Genomic DNA, 18,616 nt, shown 5'->3' with positions numbered 1-18,616 from the left:
TCTCCACAGAGACCCCCATTATGTAAGCAATAAACCTCTCACATCCTCTTGGTGTGTGTGTGACATCATCAGTCTCGATGTTTGAACCAAATTTTACGTGGGGATCCATCCTCTCTCTGCACACTGGCCAGAACAATCATCCTTAACATGCAGCCCCTGGGCCTGCACTCCCACGTGACAATAGCAGGTAGCAGGTGGGGTGAGGAGGGGCACACCTCACACAGCGCACATGCCTTCCAACTGGCCGCAGTCCCCACCACTCCCAACTGCCTTACTCCAGCCTGCTTGCTGCACTCATTCCCACTATTGCCCGGCCCTGCAGGTGGGTAGGCGTAGAGTCCAAGGTCTAAGAGAAAGTTGCCTAGCGACAGGTCTGCAGCTAGGGATGTGGCTTCCATTCCCATTCTCAGAAAGGGGTCCCCTCCCACTGTCCTGATGCTGAGACAACCCAGTCCCTGGCCACCCATGGACAGAGTGTACCTTCATAGAGAATGCCCTGGTTGTCCCTGGTCTGGAGGGACTTCAGCTTCCACTGTCGCCCACTCTTGTCTGTCAGCACTGTCCCTGTGGGCAAAGCTTCAAGTGAGGTGGTCACTCGGCTCCGCTTCAGCGTCTGAGGGCTCTGCCTGGTCTTCTGAGGGCTACAGCTGGTCTTCTGAGGGCTACCCCTGGTCACCTGAGGGCTCTTCCTGGTCTTCTGAGGGCTGCTTTTGGGGGTTGGGGGTCTGCTCCCGGAGCCTGCAGGAGGATGGTAAGAATAAAGCAAAAGCACCATCCAGGAGAGAAAAGTTAGACGGGGAGTGAAACAGCATGCAAAATACTGTTCCTTTCCAAATTCGTTCATTCAACAAACATTTCTTGGGACCTTCTATGAGTCAGGCCTTTGTGTGATGATGTTGGGGCACCAGATAGGAGTCGGACCTGCATCCTTCCCTCAGGAGTGCCCAGTTTGGTGGGCAAGTCTGCTCTAGACACAGCTAGTCAGATGAGGGTCTGAGACAGGGCAGTACAGACAGATATTAGGGCCCAAAAGAGAAAGAGATCCTGCCTGGAGAAGTCAGGGTAGGCTTCCTGGAGGAAGGGATGTTAGAGTTGGGTCTTGTTGGATGAGGAGAAGTTTGCCAGGGAATAAAGGACATTCTAGACATTTACCCAAAACATCCTGAAAAAGGACTCAGTCCTGAGATAGAAAAGGGCCAAAAAATTTGTTAGACCAAAGCCCTGCCCTAGAAGGGCTCCTAGCCTGGCAAGAGAATGGGGTGGGTGTGGTGGGAGACAGACTTGGACACAGGAAAAGACATCGCTTACTCTGTTCCTCCCACCCACCATCCCCTAAAGGCAAGTAATGGCAAGAGGCCTTTGGGCCCAGAGGATAATGAGGAGCAAAGGGGACGCCTCACACTGCCACTGTGGCTGTGGCTTCAGATCCAGGGGCTCAGTGAACAGGAGAAGGAACATAGTCCTCAGGCCTCCCGTGTCCTGGGCACTGGCTGGGCACAGGGTATATACACTGATTGTGCTGGGTCCCTACCCGCAAAGGGCCCCCCAGCCCAGAAAGTGAGGCCAAAAGGGATGTGGAGCCTAGACTGACATGTGCTCCAATGAAGGCTGCAGCAGGCACGGGGGGTGCCAAAGAGGCTGGAAAGAGGCTCTGGCGGACGATGAGGAGGTCTGGATGCGAGCCTATGGCACTCAAGAGAAGCTTCCTAGAGACCAGATTGACTGAGTGGCAGTACACAAGACCAAGAAGGAAGGTGAGAGTGCCCTGGGCTGAGGGAACAGGCTTAGCAAAGACCAAGGTTAATCCCCAAAAGTGTTTTCTGGGCAAAGACTGTGTTGAGGGCTAAAGCAGGAACCAGGCCACACAGATACCAGACTGAAGAGCTTGGTCTGAGGGCACCAGGAACAGTAGGGGTCTGTGTGCAGGGAGGGGCCGGGGCAGCTCTACGTGCTGAAAGACCCATCTGGGGCCATATAGAGGCAGACTGGAGGGGGAGATGGGAGGCTGGGGAAGCTGCTGGAGTCAGAGTCCAGGCAGGGATGGATGATGTTTGAGCCGGGGCTGTGGCAGTTTTGTCCCAAAGATCATCAGATGACCTAACTTTGCTCCACTTAAGAGTCAGGCCAGACAGACCTTAACTCTTACCTTTGGATCTCTCAGAGGAACTCAGAGTATCTTCAGACTCAGAACTGTCACCATCTGAGAAGAGGGATAATCGGGGAGAGGTGACGGTGCTGGACCATTTCACTTTCTTAGGAGAGGTTTCAAAACTGGAGTTCAGCCCTCTCTTTGAGCCTAAAGAAAGGCAGACAAAATGCAGACTGGAGTTACAAAGGCCCCTCTGCAGGCACCATTGGACTGGGAGCCCTGAGGTTATACTCAGCTATGCTGTTCTCTTTGGCCCTCAACACCAATTCTTGCTTCTTCTATTATGTAAATATATGAGCAAACTGTTCCTGTTAGTTGTTCTCTCCTTCTTAGGTCTTTGCCTCTCTTGCATCTTCCAGCACTTTGCCACTCTGTGTCCTTTCCACATAATGTCTTTATATGTATGTATATTTGAGATGGAGTCTCACTCTGTTGCCCAGGCTGGAGTGCAGTGGTGCAGTCTTGGCTCACTGCAACCTCTGCCTCCTGGGTTCAAGCAATTCTCCTGCCTCAGCCTCCCAAGTAGCTAGGATTACAGGCATGCACCAACATGCCTGTAATGTTGCTAATTTTTATAGTTTTAGTAGAGATGGGGTTTCACCATGTTGGCCAGACTGGTTTTGAACTCCTGACCTCAAGTGATCCGCCAGCCTCAGCCTTCCAAAGTGCTGGGATTACAGGCATGAGCCACCATGCCTGGCCTCATCCATGTAATTTCTTAAAATCTTCCAGTTAACTAATTCTCCCAGCTATGTCTAGTCTGCTGTTTAAACCACCCACTGAGTTTCTGATTACAATAATTATTTTTTATATATATATATATACACACACACACATATACACACATACAATGATTGTGTATATATATATATACACACATACATATATATACATAGATAGACACACACATATACATATACACACAATCATTAGAGCTTTTATTTGGTTCCTTCTCTTATTTGCCTGTGCAACTTTAACCTATTCCTTCATTATACTTTCAATTTGTTATTTTATTTATTTAAATGTATTAAGCATGCTTTGTAAACATTCTCATCTATTAATTCTAAGGTCTGTGGTCTTGGCAGGTCTGATTCTGCAGTTTGTTGTTTCTGCTGACTCTCAGGCTAGCTTATTTCCTGGTGTCTTTGTAAATCAACAGAGACTGGTACTCATGATCCTTGGATGTTGACCTGTGGTAATTCCCTGATGTTTGTCTTTAAAGGATGTTTTCCAAGAGATTTGTTTATATCAGGCAGGGAGTGGTACCCACATCTCACCACTTTAACTTAAATGTTCAGCTTGCATTTTGGGGGACCACACAGATCATTGTGAATTCTGGCCCCAAACTGGTGAGAATGTGAATTCTTGGTTAGGAACTCTCAAAGAAGGCTGGGCATGGTGGCTCGTGCCTGTAATCCCAGCACTTTGGGAGGCCAGGGCGGGTGGATCGCCTGAGGTCAGGAGTTTGAGGCCAGCCTGTCCAACATGGTGAAACCCTGTCTCTACTAAAAATATAAGAATTAGCTGGGTGTGGTGGCAGGTGCCTGTAAATCCAGCTACTTGAGAAGCTGAGGCAGGAGAATCGCTTGAACACGGGAGGTGGAGGTTGCAGTGAGCCAAGATTACACCACTGCACTCTAGCCTGGATGACAGAGCGAGACTGTGTCTCAAAACAAAAACAAAAACAAAAAACAAAAACAAAAAAGAATTCTCAAAGAAGACATTCTTCCTTTATTTACCCACCACCAAGGCTGACAAATGTCCCCACCAATTTTCTGTGGAACAATTGCTTTTGCTGTAGTTCACCCACTGAGGAGCCCCAGATTTAAGAGGTGGTTTCCAATTGCAACTCCTGTACTGCTAAGGCCCTAAGCTTTGTCTCCTGCTGCCCAATAAAACACAGGCTCAAGGCCATCAACAAACAGCCCCAGGACAAATAACACCTATGTAACACTTGCTTAGCCCTGTGGTCTCTGTTTTCCTGTTGTTTCTCATCTCCATGGACTCCCCTTACTTTCCTACCACTTAGCTCTATATTTTAAAAGGACATTTTAATGTTTTATTCCACATATTTGGGCACACTGAACTATAAGGAATTTTTATTATCATCTGGTCTGCCATATTGCTAAAAACAAATGTCCTTTCTTTTTAGTTGACACTGACTAACTCAGCCAGCATGGTTGGTCCCTGGGCTACTGGAATGGCCTCCTAACTGGTTTCCATGCCTCGAATCCATTTTCCACACAGAGAAGCCACAGAAATCTTTCCAAAATGCAAAGCCTGTTGTGTTGCCTACTTGGTAGAAGCTCTTCCGCAGCTCTCCACGACACCGACAGTTAAAACCAAACTCCCTCCCATGGTCCTGCCTGTCTTCCCCCAGGCGGAAATGTTCCTCACTCCTCCAGCGTGCCTGGCTCCCCTCGCCTCACCTCTGCTCCCCATACCATGTCCCAGTGGCTGGAACACATGTGCCAACTCCCACCTTGTTCATTCTTTTTTTTTTTTTTGAGACGGAGTTTTGCTCTTGTTGCCCAGGCTGGAGTGCAATGGCGGTGCAATCTTGGCTCACCGCAACCTCTCCCTTCCGGGTTCAAGTGATTCTCCTGCCTCAGCCTCCCAAATAGCTGGGATTACAGGCATGCACCACCACGCCCAGCTAATTTTGTATTTTTAGCAGAGACAGGGTTTCTCCATGTTGGTTAGGCTGGTCTCAAAACTCCCGACCTTAGGTGATCAGGCTGCCTCAGCCTCCCAAAGTGCTGGGATTACATGCGTGAGCCACTGTGCCTGGCCCATTCTTCTTCATCCCTAGCTCAGCTCAAACTTTACCCACTTAGGGAGGTTTTCCCTGATTCCCTGAAAAGCATGTTCCCTTATATATGTTCCAGGGTCCATTCAGTTCCCCTCTGTTATCATGCAACCTGCTGATAATCATTTATTCAATGTCTGTTGTCTTACTGAGATACCAGAAACCAGGGCTGTCTCATTTCTTACTATAATCCTCAGGACAAATACAGCACCTCAGCACATGGCAGGTTACCCATACATATTTGCCATCTGATGACTGAGGGAGTGAATAATGAACTGGGCTCTAGGTTAGCATTAGGAAAGGCAGGGGTTGGGTTAAGAACTGACTCTGGCCGGGTGCAGTGGCTCATGCCTGTAATCCCAACACTTTGGGAGGCCAGGAGTTTAAGACCAGCCTGGCCAACATGGGGAAAGCTGGTCTCTACTAAAAATACAAAAATTAGCCAGGTGTCGTGGTGCGCGGCTGTAATACCAGCTACTACAGAGGCTGAGGCAGGAAAATCACTTGAACCTGGGAGGCAGAGGTTGCAGTGAGCCGAGATCGTGCCACTGCACTCTAGCCTGGGCGACAGAGCAAGACTCTGTCTTAAAAAAACAAAGGCCAGGCACGGTGGCTCACACCTATAATCCCAGCACTTTGGGAGGCTGAGGCGGGCGGATCACGAGGTCAGGAGATCGAGACCATCCTGGCTAACATGGTGAAACCCCGCCTCTAATAAAAATACAAAAAAATAGCCGGGCGTGGTGGTGGGCGCCTGTAGTCCCAGCTACTCGGGAGGCTAAGGCAGGAGGATGGAGAGAACCCGGGAGGTGGAGCTTGCAGTGAGCCAAGATCGTGTCACTGCACTCCAGCCTGGGCGACAGAGCGAGACTCCCTCTCAAAAACAAAACAAAACAAAAAAAACACTCTGACTCTCAAGTTGGGCCAAGGCAAACGCTGTTCATATTTGCCTGGAACTGTGGAGATGAAGAAGTCAACTTGAGATCTCAAGGCAGTAAGCATGGGAACAAAAGCCATATGCTAAGGATGGCTCAGTGTAAAGACAGAGGAGCCTAGGTCCCTTAGGGCATCATGGGGACACCATCCCAATACGCACTGTCCCCTTCTAGTAAGAAAAATATTGCTCTACATACTTGCCAGTGAAAGAAAAGAAGAAATAAACCTAATCATTTGTTTAAACTCTTGTCATAGCATTTTCTGTTATCTGCAGCTAAACACACTCCCAAATGATAAAATGAATGTCACTCGACTCCCCGCCATGTATGCTGACTGCCTTCACAACTGTCCGATGGATAAACCTTCTTTGATTTACCAATATAGTATCTGGGCTTGGGCCTTCCAGTGAGCAAGACCTAGTACTGATATTTAATTAATTCATTCAACCAGTCAGTAAGATTTCTCAGCACCCAATACCATGCCAGGCACAGACCCAGGTGCTGTGCAAACAGCAGGTTACAAAACCACAATCAACACAGGTTACAGAAACACAAAAAGTTTCTGTCCTCATGGAGCTTACAGAAGAAGCAATATAAGCAAAATAATGTATTTAATAGGGTTGAGACAAGTACCAAAAAGAAATACACAGCAAGGAAGGGGGACAGGATCATTGCATAGAGGGAAGATGCAACTTTAATTAGTAGTGGCAGGGAAAGTGTCTCTGAGAAAGTAACAATTGAATAAATATCTGAAGGCATGGCTGGGCGCAGTGGCTCATGACTGTAATCCCAACACTGTGGGGGGCTGAGGCAGGTAGATCACTTGAGGCCAGGAGTTCAAGACCAGCCTGGCCAACGTGGTGAAACCCCATCTCTACTGAAAATATAAAAATCAGCCGGGCATGGTGGTACATACCTGTAATCCCAACTACTCGGGAGACTGAGGCACAAGAATCACTTGAACTCGGGAGGCGGAGATTGCAGTGAGCTGAGATTGGGGCCACTGCACTCCAGCCTGGGTGACAGAGCAAGACTGTTTAAAAAAAAACAAAGCTGGGCGTGGTGGCTCACGTCTGTAATCCCAGTACTTTGGGAGGCCGAGGCAGGTGGATCATTTGAGGTCAGGAATTTGAGACCAGCCGGCCAACATGGCGAAACCCTGTCTCTACTAAAAATACAAAAAATCAACGGGGCGTGGTGGCAGGCGCCTGTAATCCCAGCTATTTGGGAGGCCGAGGCAGGAGAATTGCTTGAACCTGGGAGACGGAGGTTGCAGTGAGCCAAGATGTTGCAGTGAGCCAAGATGTTGCAGTGAGCCAAGATTGCGTCACTGCACCCCAGCCTGGGCGACAGAGCAAGACTCAGTCTCAAAAACAAAAACAACAACAAACAAAACCCGAAGGCAGTGAAAGAGTGGGGCATGCGGGCCCATAAGGGAAGAGGCGTCCAGGAGGGAGTGGCAAGCGCACAGGCTGAGGCCCAGGCGTGCTGAGGTGTGGAGGGGCAGCCAGGAATAGCAGGAGGGTCGGGAGGTGGGGTCTGAGGGGAAATGGGGACCTGGTCCCTTCACCTCACTTGGGAAAGTATGAGCAGAGGAATGATGGGCTCTGACTGTATTCACAGGATCTCTCTGGCGGCTGCATGAAGACGACTACAGGGACAAGAGAGGGGAGCAGAGGGCAAGAAGGCTTCTGCATAAGAGAGGTGAGGACCAGGGATGTGGGAGGTGCGGAGAAGGAAGTGGGCTGATGCTGCACTGATTGTAAAGAGGGAGCCAACAAGATTTGCTGAAGGGATGGGTGTGTCACGGGGTGCGAGACAAAGAGAACTCAAGGATGATCCCCAGGGTCCGGCCTGGGAAACTGGATGAATGGAGTGCTATTCATGGCAATGGGGAAGTCTAGGGCAGGCGGCAGGAACACCAGGAGCTCAGGTGAAGGCATGTTCAGACTAAGATGTGACCAGGACATCCAACACAGGCTGAGCATCCCAAATCTGGAAATCTGAAATGCAAAATGCTCCAAAATCTGAAACTTTGAGTGTCAACAGGATGCTCAAGGGAAATTTCACTGGACTACTGTGGATTTCAGATTTTTTTTTTTTTTTTGACATCGAGTCTCACTCTGCTGCCCAGGCTGCAGTGCAGTGGCGCAATCTCGGCTCGCTGCGACCTCCGCCTCCTGGGTTCAAGCAATTCTCCTGCCTCAGACTCCCAAGTAGGTGGGATTACAGGCATGCGCCACTATGCCCAGCTAATTTTTGTATTTTTAGTAGAGATGGGATTTCAGGATGTTGGCCAGGCTGGTCTTGAACTCCTGACCTCAAGTGCTCTGCCTGCCTCAGCCTCCCAAAGTGCTAGGATTACAGGCATGAGCCACTGTGCCCAGCCAGATTTCAGATTTTTGAATCAGGATGCTCAACCAGTAAGTATAATGCAAATATCCCAAAATCTGAAAAAATCCAAAATCAGAACACTTCCAGTCCTCATCATTTCGGATAAGGGATACTCAACCTGCAGGTGCCAAGCTGGCAGGCTGCACATATATCTCCTCCAAGCAGGGGAGTCCAGGCTGGCTGGAGATAGAAATGAAGGAGATGTTAACATGGAGACAGTGTTCAAAGCCATGAGGCCAATAAGAGGCCAAGAGACTGACGGTAGACAGAGTGGTCCAGTCCTGAGGCCTGGGCTTCTCCAGTGTCAGGACAGGGTCAGACAGGCTACAAAGGCATCCTCCCTCCACAGACACACACGTGCATGCACCTCATTCCCACCGCAGAAACAGGCTCAATGCTCTGGTTCTTACCTTGGAAGGATGACACATGTGGATTGACAAAGGTCTGGGACCCTACATGCTCCTCTACAGGCAAAGAATTTCCACAGTAGGGGCAGAATTTGAATGCCGCTTGGATACTTTTGCCACAGTCTGGACAGAAGGAGATCATGCTACAAAACAGAATGAACAAACACAAAGTGAAACGGGCCAGCTGAAGGTCAGTGGAAGTATTGTTGAACTGCTCTTAACCACAGGGTGAGTGGCAGGAGGCACAACCAGGGTCTTCAACTGTTTGTGATGTTCACTTCTTAAAACATGCAATGGGAATGGGAGTGACAGTCAATGTTCCCCATATATTGATATGCTCCCCTATACTTCCCAGGTTCCCTTGCAGCAAGGTAGAGGCCACATGACTAATTCTGGCCAATGGGGTGTGAGTAGAGTCATCTCATGGCCGAGGCAGTTAGGAGTCAGAATACCTCCTCTGCCTCCCCCTCCACCTGCAGGGATGGCCCTGGAGGCCATGGCTCCCAACTGACATAGCAAGATGAAGGAGGGCTGCCTGGTCCACACTGGAACCTCATGATCAACAAATACACTTCTGCTGTATTGAGCCACCAAGATTTCAGGGTTTATTTGTCATGGCAGCACAGCCTATTCTATCCTGACGAATTTAGTAGAATGATGAGTGTTCACTAAATTACTCTCTATGCTTTGCATCTCTCTGAGCTAATTCCTGACACTTTTTAAAAGTCCAAATTACATACTGAGACTATGACAAATGAGGATATAGAAGAGTTTTAAGCCAGTTAAGTGAAGAAGGGAAATTAACAAGGATGAAGTACAACAGGCAGTTTGTATTGCCCTTCATTATGGCAGTGCTATTTGTAATGAGCATCTAACAAAGAGCAGCAATACGCCGGGTGCGGTGGCTCAAGCCTGTAATCCCAGCGCTGTGGGAGGCCATCACAGGCAGATGACCTGAGGTTGGGAGTTTGAGACCAGTCTGTCCAACATGGTGAAACCCTGTCTATACTAAAAATACAAAAAAAAATTAGCTAGGTGTGGCGGCATGCACCTGTAATCCCAGCTACTCAGGAGGCTGAGGCAGGAAAGTTGCTTGAACCTGGGAGGTGGAGGTTGCAGTGAACCAAGATCATGCCATTGCACTCCAGCCTGGACAACAAGAGTGAAAACTCCGTCTCAAACAAACAAAACAAACAGCAGCAACAAAAAAAGGCCATTTATTTGTTCTTATAGTCTCAGGCTTACTGTACATTAGCAATTAAAAGTGAAACTATTGGCCGGGCACGGTGGCTCATGCCTGTAATCCCAGTACTTTGGAAGGTCGAGGTGGGCGGATCACCTGAGGTCAGGAGTCCAAGACCAACCTGACCAACATGGAGAAACCCCGTCTGTACTAAAAATATAAAATTAGCCAGGCGTGGTGGTGCATGCCTGTAATCCCAGCTACTCGGGAGGCTGAGGCAGGAGAATCACTTGAACCCGGGAGGCGGAGGTTGTGGCGAGCCGAGATCTCGCCATCACACTCCAGCCTGGGTAACAAGAATGAAACTCTGCCTCAAAAAAAAAAAAAAAAAGTGAAACTATTGAAATAGAAGTTAATATAAACATGGGCTTGTGATTTAATTTCACCTTGAAAAAGAATATTCATTTTTAAATTTTTTTAGAGATAGGGTCTCACTGTGTCACCAGGGAGGAATGCAGTGGCATAATCATGGCTCACTGCAGCCTCAAACTCCTGGGCTCAAGCAATCTTCCCAGGTAGCTGGAACTATAGGTGTGTGCCACCACAACTGACTAATTTTTTAAGTTTTTTTTTTTAGAGACGGGGTCTCACTATGTTGCCCAGGCTGGTCTGGAACTCCTGGCCTCCAGCAATCCTCCGGCCTCAGCCTCCCAAAGTGCTGGGATTGTAGGCATGAGCTACCATCCTGGCTGCAAGAGACCATTCTGATCAAATCCTTTTCCTTTATTCACTGTAAAGGCTGGCTTCTGTTGCAAATGCAAACAGTGGAGTCCTTAAAATCACAGGTTTGGCCCCAGGCTGCCAGATTTCAATCCCAGATCCGCTACATGCTGGGCAAGCTACTTAACCTCTCTGTGTCACAGTCCACCCCACGGTAAAATGGGGCTTCTCCCAGCTCCTATCTGATAGAATGGTCGATGAGGTCTAAATGAATACATTTATATGAGGTGCTGAGAACAGGGCCTGGCCCACAGAAAGCCTTTTATGTTAGTGCTTGCTGTGACCATATTATGCCTTGTACCCAAGTTACTATATTCCAGTCATTAATATTTCTATTCTTCTCTTTCTTCTTTGATAGGAAGTTCTGAGCTCCTCCGGCCTGTCTATTTCCTCTAGGTACTGACTTTTGAAATTCTAGAGCTTGTCCTTAAAAACCACAGGCCATCCCCATCAGCTGGTGAAAGAAATCTCAGCCACATGAGGAGAGAAGGGGTCCTGGATTCCTCTTCCTCAGGCTGCAGAAGAGCAGAAACACTCCGTGGCATAAATCTGCCCTTCTGTTTCTTCAAACAAAGGAGTCATGTAAGACATCTGGACTGCAAAGGCTGTTGGTCAAGTATCTTTTACTCTCTAGAAAGCCAGTCATTCTAACTTAAGTTAGCCAGACTAACTTAGTGATTTGTTGTCCTGCTAATAATATGGAAAATAACATCTCTTTCTCAAAGGCATAAATACTGGTGAGCATTTTTGTGAAGCTAGAGGTCTCACTGCCTCTTCCCTCTCTGCCAGGCAAACCTGGGTGTTGACACTGGTGTCACAAGACCAAATTGCCTAGATGTACCCAATAAATACATACACCTACTATGTACCCAGGTAAATTAAAAATTAAAAAAAAGGCCAGGCGCGGTGGCTCATGCCTGTAATCCCAGCACTTTGGGAGGCCGAGGCGGGCGGATCACGAGGTCAGGAGATCGAGACCATCTTGGCTAACATGGTGAAACCCCATCTTTACTAAAAATACAAAAAATTAGCTGGGCGCGGTGGCGGGCGCCTGTAATCCCAGCTACTCGGGAGGCTTAGGCAGGAGAATGGCGTGAACCCAGGAGGCGGAGCTTGCAGTGAGCCGAGATAGCGCCACTGCAGTCCGGCCTGGGAGAAAGAGCGAGACTCCGTCTCTAAAAAAAAAAAAAAAACAAAAAAAAAAATTAAACAAAAATTTTTTCTTTTTTGAGACGGAGTCTCGCTCTGTCACCCAGGCTGGAGTGCAGTCGCGTGATCTTGGCTCACTGCAACCTCCGCCTCTCGGGTTCAAGCAATTCTCCTGCCTCAGTCTCCCGAGTAGCTAGGATTACAGGCGTGGGCCACCATGCCTGGCTAATTAAAAATATATGTATTTTTAAACTGCATAGAGGCTGGTGCTTGGAAAGTTGTATTAGCGAGAAATAATGTGTGATTGTGTTAAACCACTAAGATTTAGAAGTTGCTTGTTACTGAAGCCTAGCCTAGCCAGACTGTATATTTCTTTTTTATTTTTTAGCAACAGGGTCCCACCCTGTCACTCAGGCTGGAGTGCAATGGCATGATCATGGCTCACTGCAGCCTCGAGCTCTTGGGCTCAAGCCATCCTCTCACCTCAGTCTCCCAAGTATCTGGGACTACAGGCATGTGCCACCATGCCTGGCCTTTTTTTTTTTTTTTTTTACTTTTTGTAGAGATGTCTTGCTATGTTGCCCTGGTCTCGAACTCCTGAGCTCAAGCTCAATCTTCCTGCCTTGGCCTCCCAAAGTGCTGGGATTACAGGTGTGGGCCACCATGCCTGGTCTAGACTTCTTATGTGAACAAAGGGTTTGTTTAGAAATCTGTGATGGTTTTATTTATTTATTTTGAGACAGTTTCACTCTGTCACCCAGGCTGGAGTGCAGTGGCACGATCTCGGCTCACTGCAACCTCCGTCTCCTAGGTTCAAGCAATTTTCCTGTCAGTGTCCCATGTACCTGGGACTACAGGTATGCGCTACCACACCCAGCTAATTTTTTTTGAGATGGACTTTTGCTTGTTGCCCAGGCTGGAGTGTAGTGGTGCAATCTCGGCTCACTGCAACCTCTGCCTCCCAGGTTCAAGCAATTCTCCTGCCTCAGCATCCTGAGTAGCTGGGACTACAGGTAGGCGCCACCACACCTAGCTAATTTCTATATTTTTAGTAGAGATGGGGTTTCACCATGTTGGCCAGGCTGGTCTCGAACTCCTGGCCTCAAGTGATCCACCTGCCTCAGCCTCCCAAAGTGCTGGAATTATAGGCGTGAGCCTCCACACCTGGCAGAAATCTGTGATGGTTTTACACGGCTTCATGTTAAGTAGAATTTCCCCAGATGCTGGCTGCCCTCCAATAAAGATGCCTCCAGGATGCAGCAAGTGCCTAACCAGGTGAGCCCTGCCATACCCACGACAACGTTCCTTCTGGGAGTAAAGCTGGCCAGCAGCAACCCAGAGGAGACAAGCAGGAGCCAGCTGCTGGCGGGAAAAAGGAAAAAGGTCTTGAGAGGCTGTGCCCAAGGGATAATACCTTTATGAGGTCACGGTCTGGCCCTTGGATTTACTGGGTTGGAAACTCCATCTTGACAGCAACCTGTAAGTGAACAAAAGTGGAGAGGCTGACTCATGCTTTCACATAGAAATGAAAGATAATGGCTAATATTTACTGAGCACTGGCCATGTCACCAGCATGTGCCAAATCCATTCGTTTATTCATTTACTCTATAACTATTCACCGAGTTTCCTGTTTATGCCAGCCACTGGGGAAACAGCAGCAAAGGAAAAAACACAGCCCCTGTCTTCAGGATGCGCACGTTCTGGTGGGGGAAGAGACACTAACAAACAAATGAGCAAGGAACCGCTGAACAGGTCAGATGGAGAAAGGGCTATGGAGGACAATGAAGTACCATAGAAGAAAACAGGATGCCACAGAGGTTGGTGGGTCACCATTCACACAGGGTGGCCAAGGAGGGCCTCGCCCAGAGGGAGGCATCTGAGCAGAGACCCAAAGGAAACCAGGGAGCAAGCTGTCAATATCTGGGAAGGAGTCCTCAGGCAGACAACTTTCTATGCATTATCCTGTTTAGTCTATACAACAGCCCAGGACGCAGGTTCCAGAATTATCACCACTTCATAGGAGAGTGTGGCATCTGTATTTTCCAAAGCAGGTCACATGACTATTTCTGGTCCTGTGTGCTCTTTGGAACCTTGTAACCCCTCCTCCCAGGAGTCAGGGTCTCTGTTCCTCCCCCTTTGGATCTGGGCAGAGCTGTGACTGCTCCTACCTACCAATAGAGGACCGGCAGCAGTAAGGCCATGAGACTTCCCAGGCTGGGTCATAAAAAACAACTTGCACCTGGCTGGCTCGCTCAGGATGCTCACCCATGGAAGCCAGTTTCCACGGCATGAGGCAGCCTAAAGTAGCCCAGGCAGAGAAACCACATGGAGAGGCTCAGGTGGAGAGGAACTGAGGCCCCTGGCCAACAGCCAGCATCAGCTGCTGGGTGAGTGGGCAAGTCCTCAGACCACTGAAACCCCAGCGTTCAAGTCTTCCTGCTAAGGCACAGGCACTGGGGAGCAGAAACAGGCCACCCCACTGTGCTCACTCTGAATTCCTGGCCCATAGGATCCATGGGCACAAGAAATGGCGGTTCTACACCAGTGAATTGTGGGACGATTTGTTCTCTAGACATAGTAACCGGAACAGGGAGTCCCTGCTGCACAGAGAGGTCAAGTCACTCACTTAAGACGGTTCTCATTTCATGACAGTTCAGTATGTGCAGACCACTGTGCTAAGTTCTTGGCAGGTATTATCTACAGAACCTTCCCAATCACCCTTTTCAAGGTAAGAATGATTTCCTCTTTGGGGAGATGAGAAGCAGAGGCTCAGAGAGCAAATGACTTGCCCAGGGCCACAAACCTCTTAAGTGGCGAGCCAGACACACGATTTTGTTTAATCTTTCCCTCCACTCTATGAGGTAGGGATGATCATCCCATCTTTGAAACCTACAAAATGATGCTGAAAGGGTGACAATTCTCCTTCCCCCAGACCTGACTCCACTCACCTAGAAAACAGTGGGGACGCAGCTGAAATCCAGAACCCAAAAGCCCATGTTCTTCACCTGGTGCCGATTTATACAACGAAAACGCAAAACCGGACTGGGTTCTTGGGGCAGCAGGTCAGAACATTCTTGTAGATTTAAATCTGGAAGCTGATGTTGGGTGTGGAACCACGGCAAGAGAGTCTTTTAACCATGTGCCACGCCTGGTTCTGACACCGTCACCAGCCTGGTCTAGGCCACCATCGCTCCCTTGTGGTACTGCAGCAGCCTCCTAACTAGACTTTCGGCTTCTACGCTTGTCCCTACAATCTATTTTCAACCCAGTAGCTAGACGGATCCACTTAAAATCTAAGTCAGACCCTGTCCGTGTCCCTGCCCTGGCCCATATGGTGGGTCGGACACGGTGGCTCACGCCTGTGATCCCAGCACTTTGGGAGGCCGAGGTGGGCAGATCACGTGAGGTTAGGAGTTCCAGACCAGCCTGGACAACATGGTGAAACCCCGTCTCTACTAAAAAAGTACAAAAAAAAAAAAAAAAATCAGCCGGGCGTGGTGTCGGGCGCCTGTAATCCCAGCTACTTGGGAGGCTGAGGCACAAGAGTCGCTTGAACCTGGGAGGCAGAAGTTGCAATGAGCCAAGATTGCACCGCTGCACTCCAGCCTGGGCGACAGAGCAAGACTCAGTCTCATAAATAAACAAATAAATAAATAAAATGTAAGTCAGACCCTGTCCCTCCTCTACTCAAAACCGTATAGTGGATTTCATTTTAGACAGAATAAATGCCAAAATTCCTACCATGGCCCAGGAGCCCCCTGTATGATCTGCCACTTCCCTGTTCCCTCTCTGACCTCTCCCACCATCTCCCCTTGCTCACGCTGAGTCAGCCACGCCGGCTTCGGTGCTTTTCCCCAATCGCGACAAGAACGTTTCTTCCCCAAGACCTTTGCACCTGCTCTCCCATCTGCCTGGAACACTGTCCCCTCAAGAGTGCACACAGTTCACTTCCTCATCACATTCTTTAGCTCTCTGTTCAAATGTTCAAATGTCACCTTCTCAGAGACCTTCTTGGACACGATTTTACTGTGTTTTTTCTTTTCTTTTTTTTGAGATGGAATTTCGCTCTTTTCGCCCAGGCTGGAGTGCAATGGCACGATCTCGGCTTACTGCAACCTCTGCCTCCCGAGTTCAAGTGATTCTCCTGCCTCAGCCTCCCATGTAGCTGGGATTACAGGTGCATGTCACCACGCCTGGCTAATTTTATATTTTTAGTAGAGATGGGGTTTCACCATGTTGGTCAGGCTGGTCTTGAACTCCTGACCTCAGGTGATCCCCCTCAGCCTCCCACAGTCCTGGGATTACAGGCTCGAGCCACCGTGCCTGGCCCTGGACACCATTTTACTAATAGCATGTTTTATCCTCCTTACCTTGCTTTATTTTTCTTCACAGTGCTTGTCACTACCTGACATACTCTGACTTACTAGAATGTAAGCTTCATGATGGCGGGGACTTTTCCCTGCCTTGTTTGCCACAGTGTGCCCAGAGCCTCAAACAGGCCTGGCACAGAGCAAATGCTGGGTCTACGTTTGCTGAGTGAATAAATCATTGTCTCCTTTGCAAAAGAAAATGTGCCAAGAAGGTGGGGCGGGGGGGAGTCCCCAGCTATGTCAGTACACATTCATCTCTCAGGCAAGTCTAGACATCCAGCCAGAGACTCAAAGCTCAGGGCCGGAATTATCTAGCTGGATGGTCCTTAAAAAAGACCTGCCACTTAGAAGCAGATCAGTACAGGGGTTAAGAGGATAAACTTGGGACATAATCTGCCTGCGTTTGGATCTTGCTTCTGCCATGTATTGCATGATGGACAGAGTTTTGCTATGTCACCCAGGTTGGAGAGCAGTGGCACGACCTCAGCTCACTTGCAACCTCCGCTTCCTGGGTTCAAGCGATTCTCCCTGCCTCAACCTCCCGAGGAGCTGGGATTACAGGCGCATGCCACCATGCCAGGCTAATTTTTTTATTTTTAGTAGAGATGGGGTTTCACCATGTTGGCCAGGCTGGTCTCGAACTCCTGAACCCAGGTGATCCGCCCGCCTCGGTCTCCTAAAGGGCTGGGACTACAGGCGGGAGCCACCGTGCCCAGCCAAATTTTTTGGATTTTAGAACCTATTACATATTACAACACCGGCGAGATCCAGGGGCAACTCTCCATAAGCAAGTATATGATTTGCACAACAAAATCTTTAAAAATTCTAAATAGTCACACATCAGTTCAGAGTGGGTATTGCCAGCAAACAAGTTCAAAGCTAGGTGAGGTTGGCCTGCCAAGTAAGTTGCAAAACAGAGAAAAAGACCTTTCAGTTTTTAGAACGTTTTGGATTTTAAAGTTATAGATAAGGGACTGCAGACCTGTAAATATTCTTTAACATTTCTTTTTTAGTGTCTGGCATCCCCAACCACCCTGAGAATGTGAATTATCTGGGCAGGATTTTTATTTTAGACACTGCTATAATAACCTGGGCTTGAACAGCGCCTATTTAGACTAGCACCGTTCAAACCCAGGTTATAGTAGTGTAATATCGGTTGCACGGAGCCTTCCACATAGCAAACGCTCAATAAAAGGGGATGTGCTGAAGTCACCTATGAATGGCCAGGTCAGGGCTTGAAACCCCAAGATTCCAACCCTCAGGCCAGTCTTTACCTTAATTTATTTGACTTATTCAACAAATGTTTAGGGAACAGCTGCTATGTGTCAACTACTGTATAGTGTTCCTCCTAGAAAGTTCAGGAAACAGCACAGCAAAAAGGCTAAAAGCCAGACCCCACCCCAGCGCAGGTGGGGCGATTGCCTAGGCGACAGAGCCTCCCTTCGGCCGCACCCACATAGAAACCACGGGATGACTTAGACGCCAAGTTTCACAGCGGAGGAGCTGTCAAACTTCCCACAAGTTCCGCCCATCTCCGTCTTAGCCATGCCCAACACGGAGCCCAAGGTGGCTTGGGAAGCTCAAGAGGAGGCCAGTGAACCCCGCGTCCCGGAGCCGCTCTCATTCCGAACCCCGACCGCAGGGGCCTCCGCCTCCCACAAAGGGTCGTGCTGACGTCACGGACGCCCCGGCCGAGCTGCGGCTAGGGGGTCGGGGGACGTCCCCTCGTTCCGCCTCGCTTCCCCTCACCTCTGTACTTGGGGACTGGGGTGGGATTCTGGGCTTCTGCAGCCTGACCCTCGGATCCACCGCAGTTACCTGGACTCACCTTCTCAGTTGCCCAGCGAAAACTTCCGCTGGGCGGAGAGCGCTGCGCGCGCATCCTGAGTCTGAGGCGCCCGCGCAGGCGCCGCTGACTTCCCGACGGCCCCTGGGCTTCGCCTACCTGGGAACTCCGTTTCCCAGATGCCTCCGCGGCAGGCCCGCCCTCTGATTCCAGACGGAATGGGGATTATGCCCTCATTGCTCATCCCCCTCTCCTCCGTTTTAGCCGCTTTGGAACGCCTTCTGGTTCTACTGCGCATGTGTCAGTGTGAGACCAATCGGAATGCACCGTGAGGCATCTCTCCACCAATCAGAGGTCACATTACCTAAACTTCTCCCTCCTCAACTCCGCCCCTTACTTCCGCGCGTTTTCTCAGAAACCCTTCACAACGCGTTTCCATGGCAACCTACCGCTTGCTCTTCGGGAAAGGTGAAGACTCCCTATCTTCTAGTAAAGGCAAGAAGCTAATTAGATGATTCCTTAACAAGGTAAAAATCTGGACTACAAGCCCTGATGCCGCCTGGTCCTGATTCTCTTTCTGCTCTACTCCCAGAGTGCTAAGGTTGAAGAAGCGGGAGGAGATGGGAAGGCGAACGAAGTCTTCCGCACAGCCCT

At 49.2% G+C, this 18,616-nt stretch overlaps 1 protein-coding gene across 9 annotated transcripts in view; it reads right to left on the bottom strand.

Moving 5' to 3' along the window:
* The window catches only part of VRK3 (VRK serine/threonine kinase 3), a 49,203-nt gene extending 30,601 nt beyond the window's left edge, over positions 1–18,602 (bottom strand). Inside the window, exons 1-5 of one of the 9 annotated variants that reach the window (XM_019014977.4) lie at positions 18,005–18,602; positions 13,221–13,283; positions 8,698–8,837; positions 2,147–2,296; positions 481–738 (exon numbers count right to left, since the gene is read on the bottom strand). In XM_019014977.4, coding sequence (XP_018870522.1) covers positions 481–738; positions 2,147–2,296; positions 8,698–8,836 — 547 coding nt within the window. In that variant the 5' untranslated portion in view covers position 8,837; positions 13,221–13,283; positions 18,005–18,602. Of the gene's footprint in view, positions 1–480; positions 739–2,146; positions 2,297–8,697; positions 8,838–13,220; positions 13,284–17,925 lie in introns of all 9 variants that reach the window. The other 8 variants (XM_019014979.4, XM_019014980.4, XM_063701491.1 and 5 more) reach the window with 8 other exon arrangements.
* Positions 18,603–18,616: the final 14 nt, after the last annotated feature.

This window comes from Gorilla gorilla, chromosome 20, assembly GCF_029281585.2.
Source record: "Gorilla gorilla gorilla isolate KB3781 chromosome 20, NHGRI_mGorGor1-v2.1_pri, whole genome shotgun sequence".
Lineage (NCBI taxonomy): Eukaryota > Metazoa > Chordata > Mammalia > Primates > Hominidae > Gorilla > Gorilla gorilla.
The sequence above is the reverse complement of the archived record's forward strand: the minus strand, read 5'-3'. Positions and strand labels throughout refer to the sequence as shown.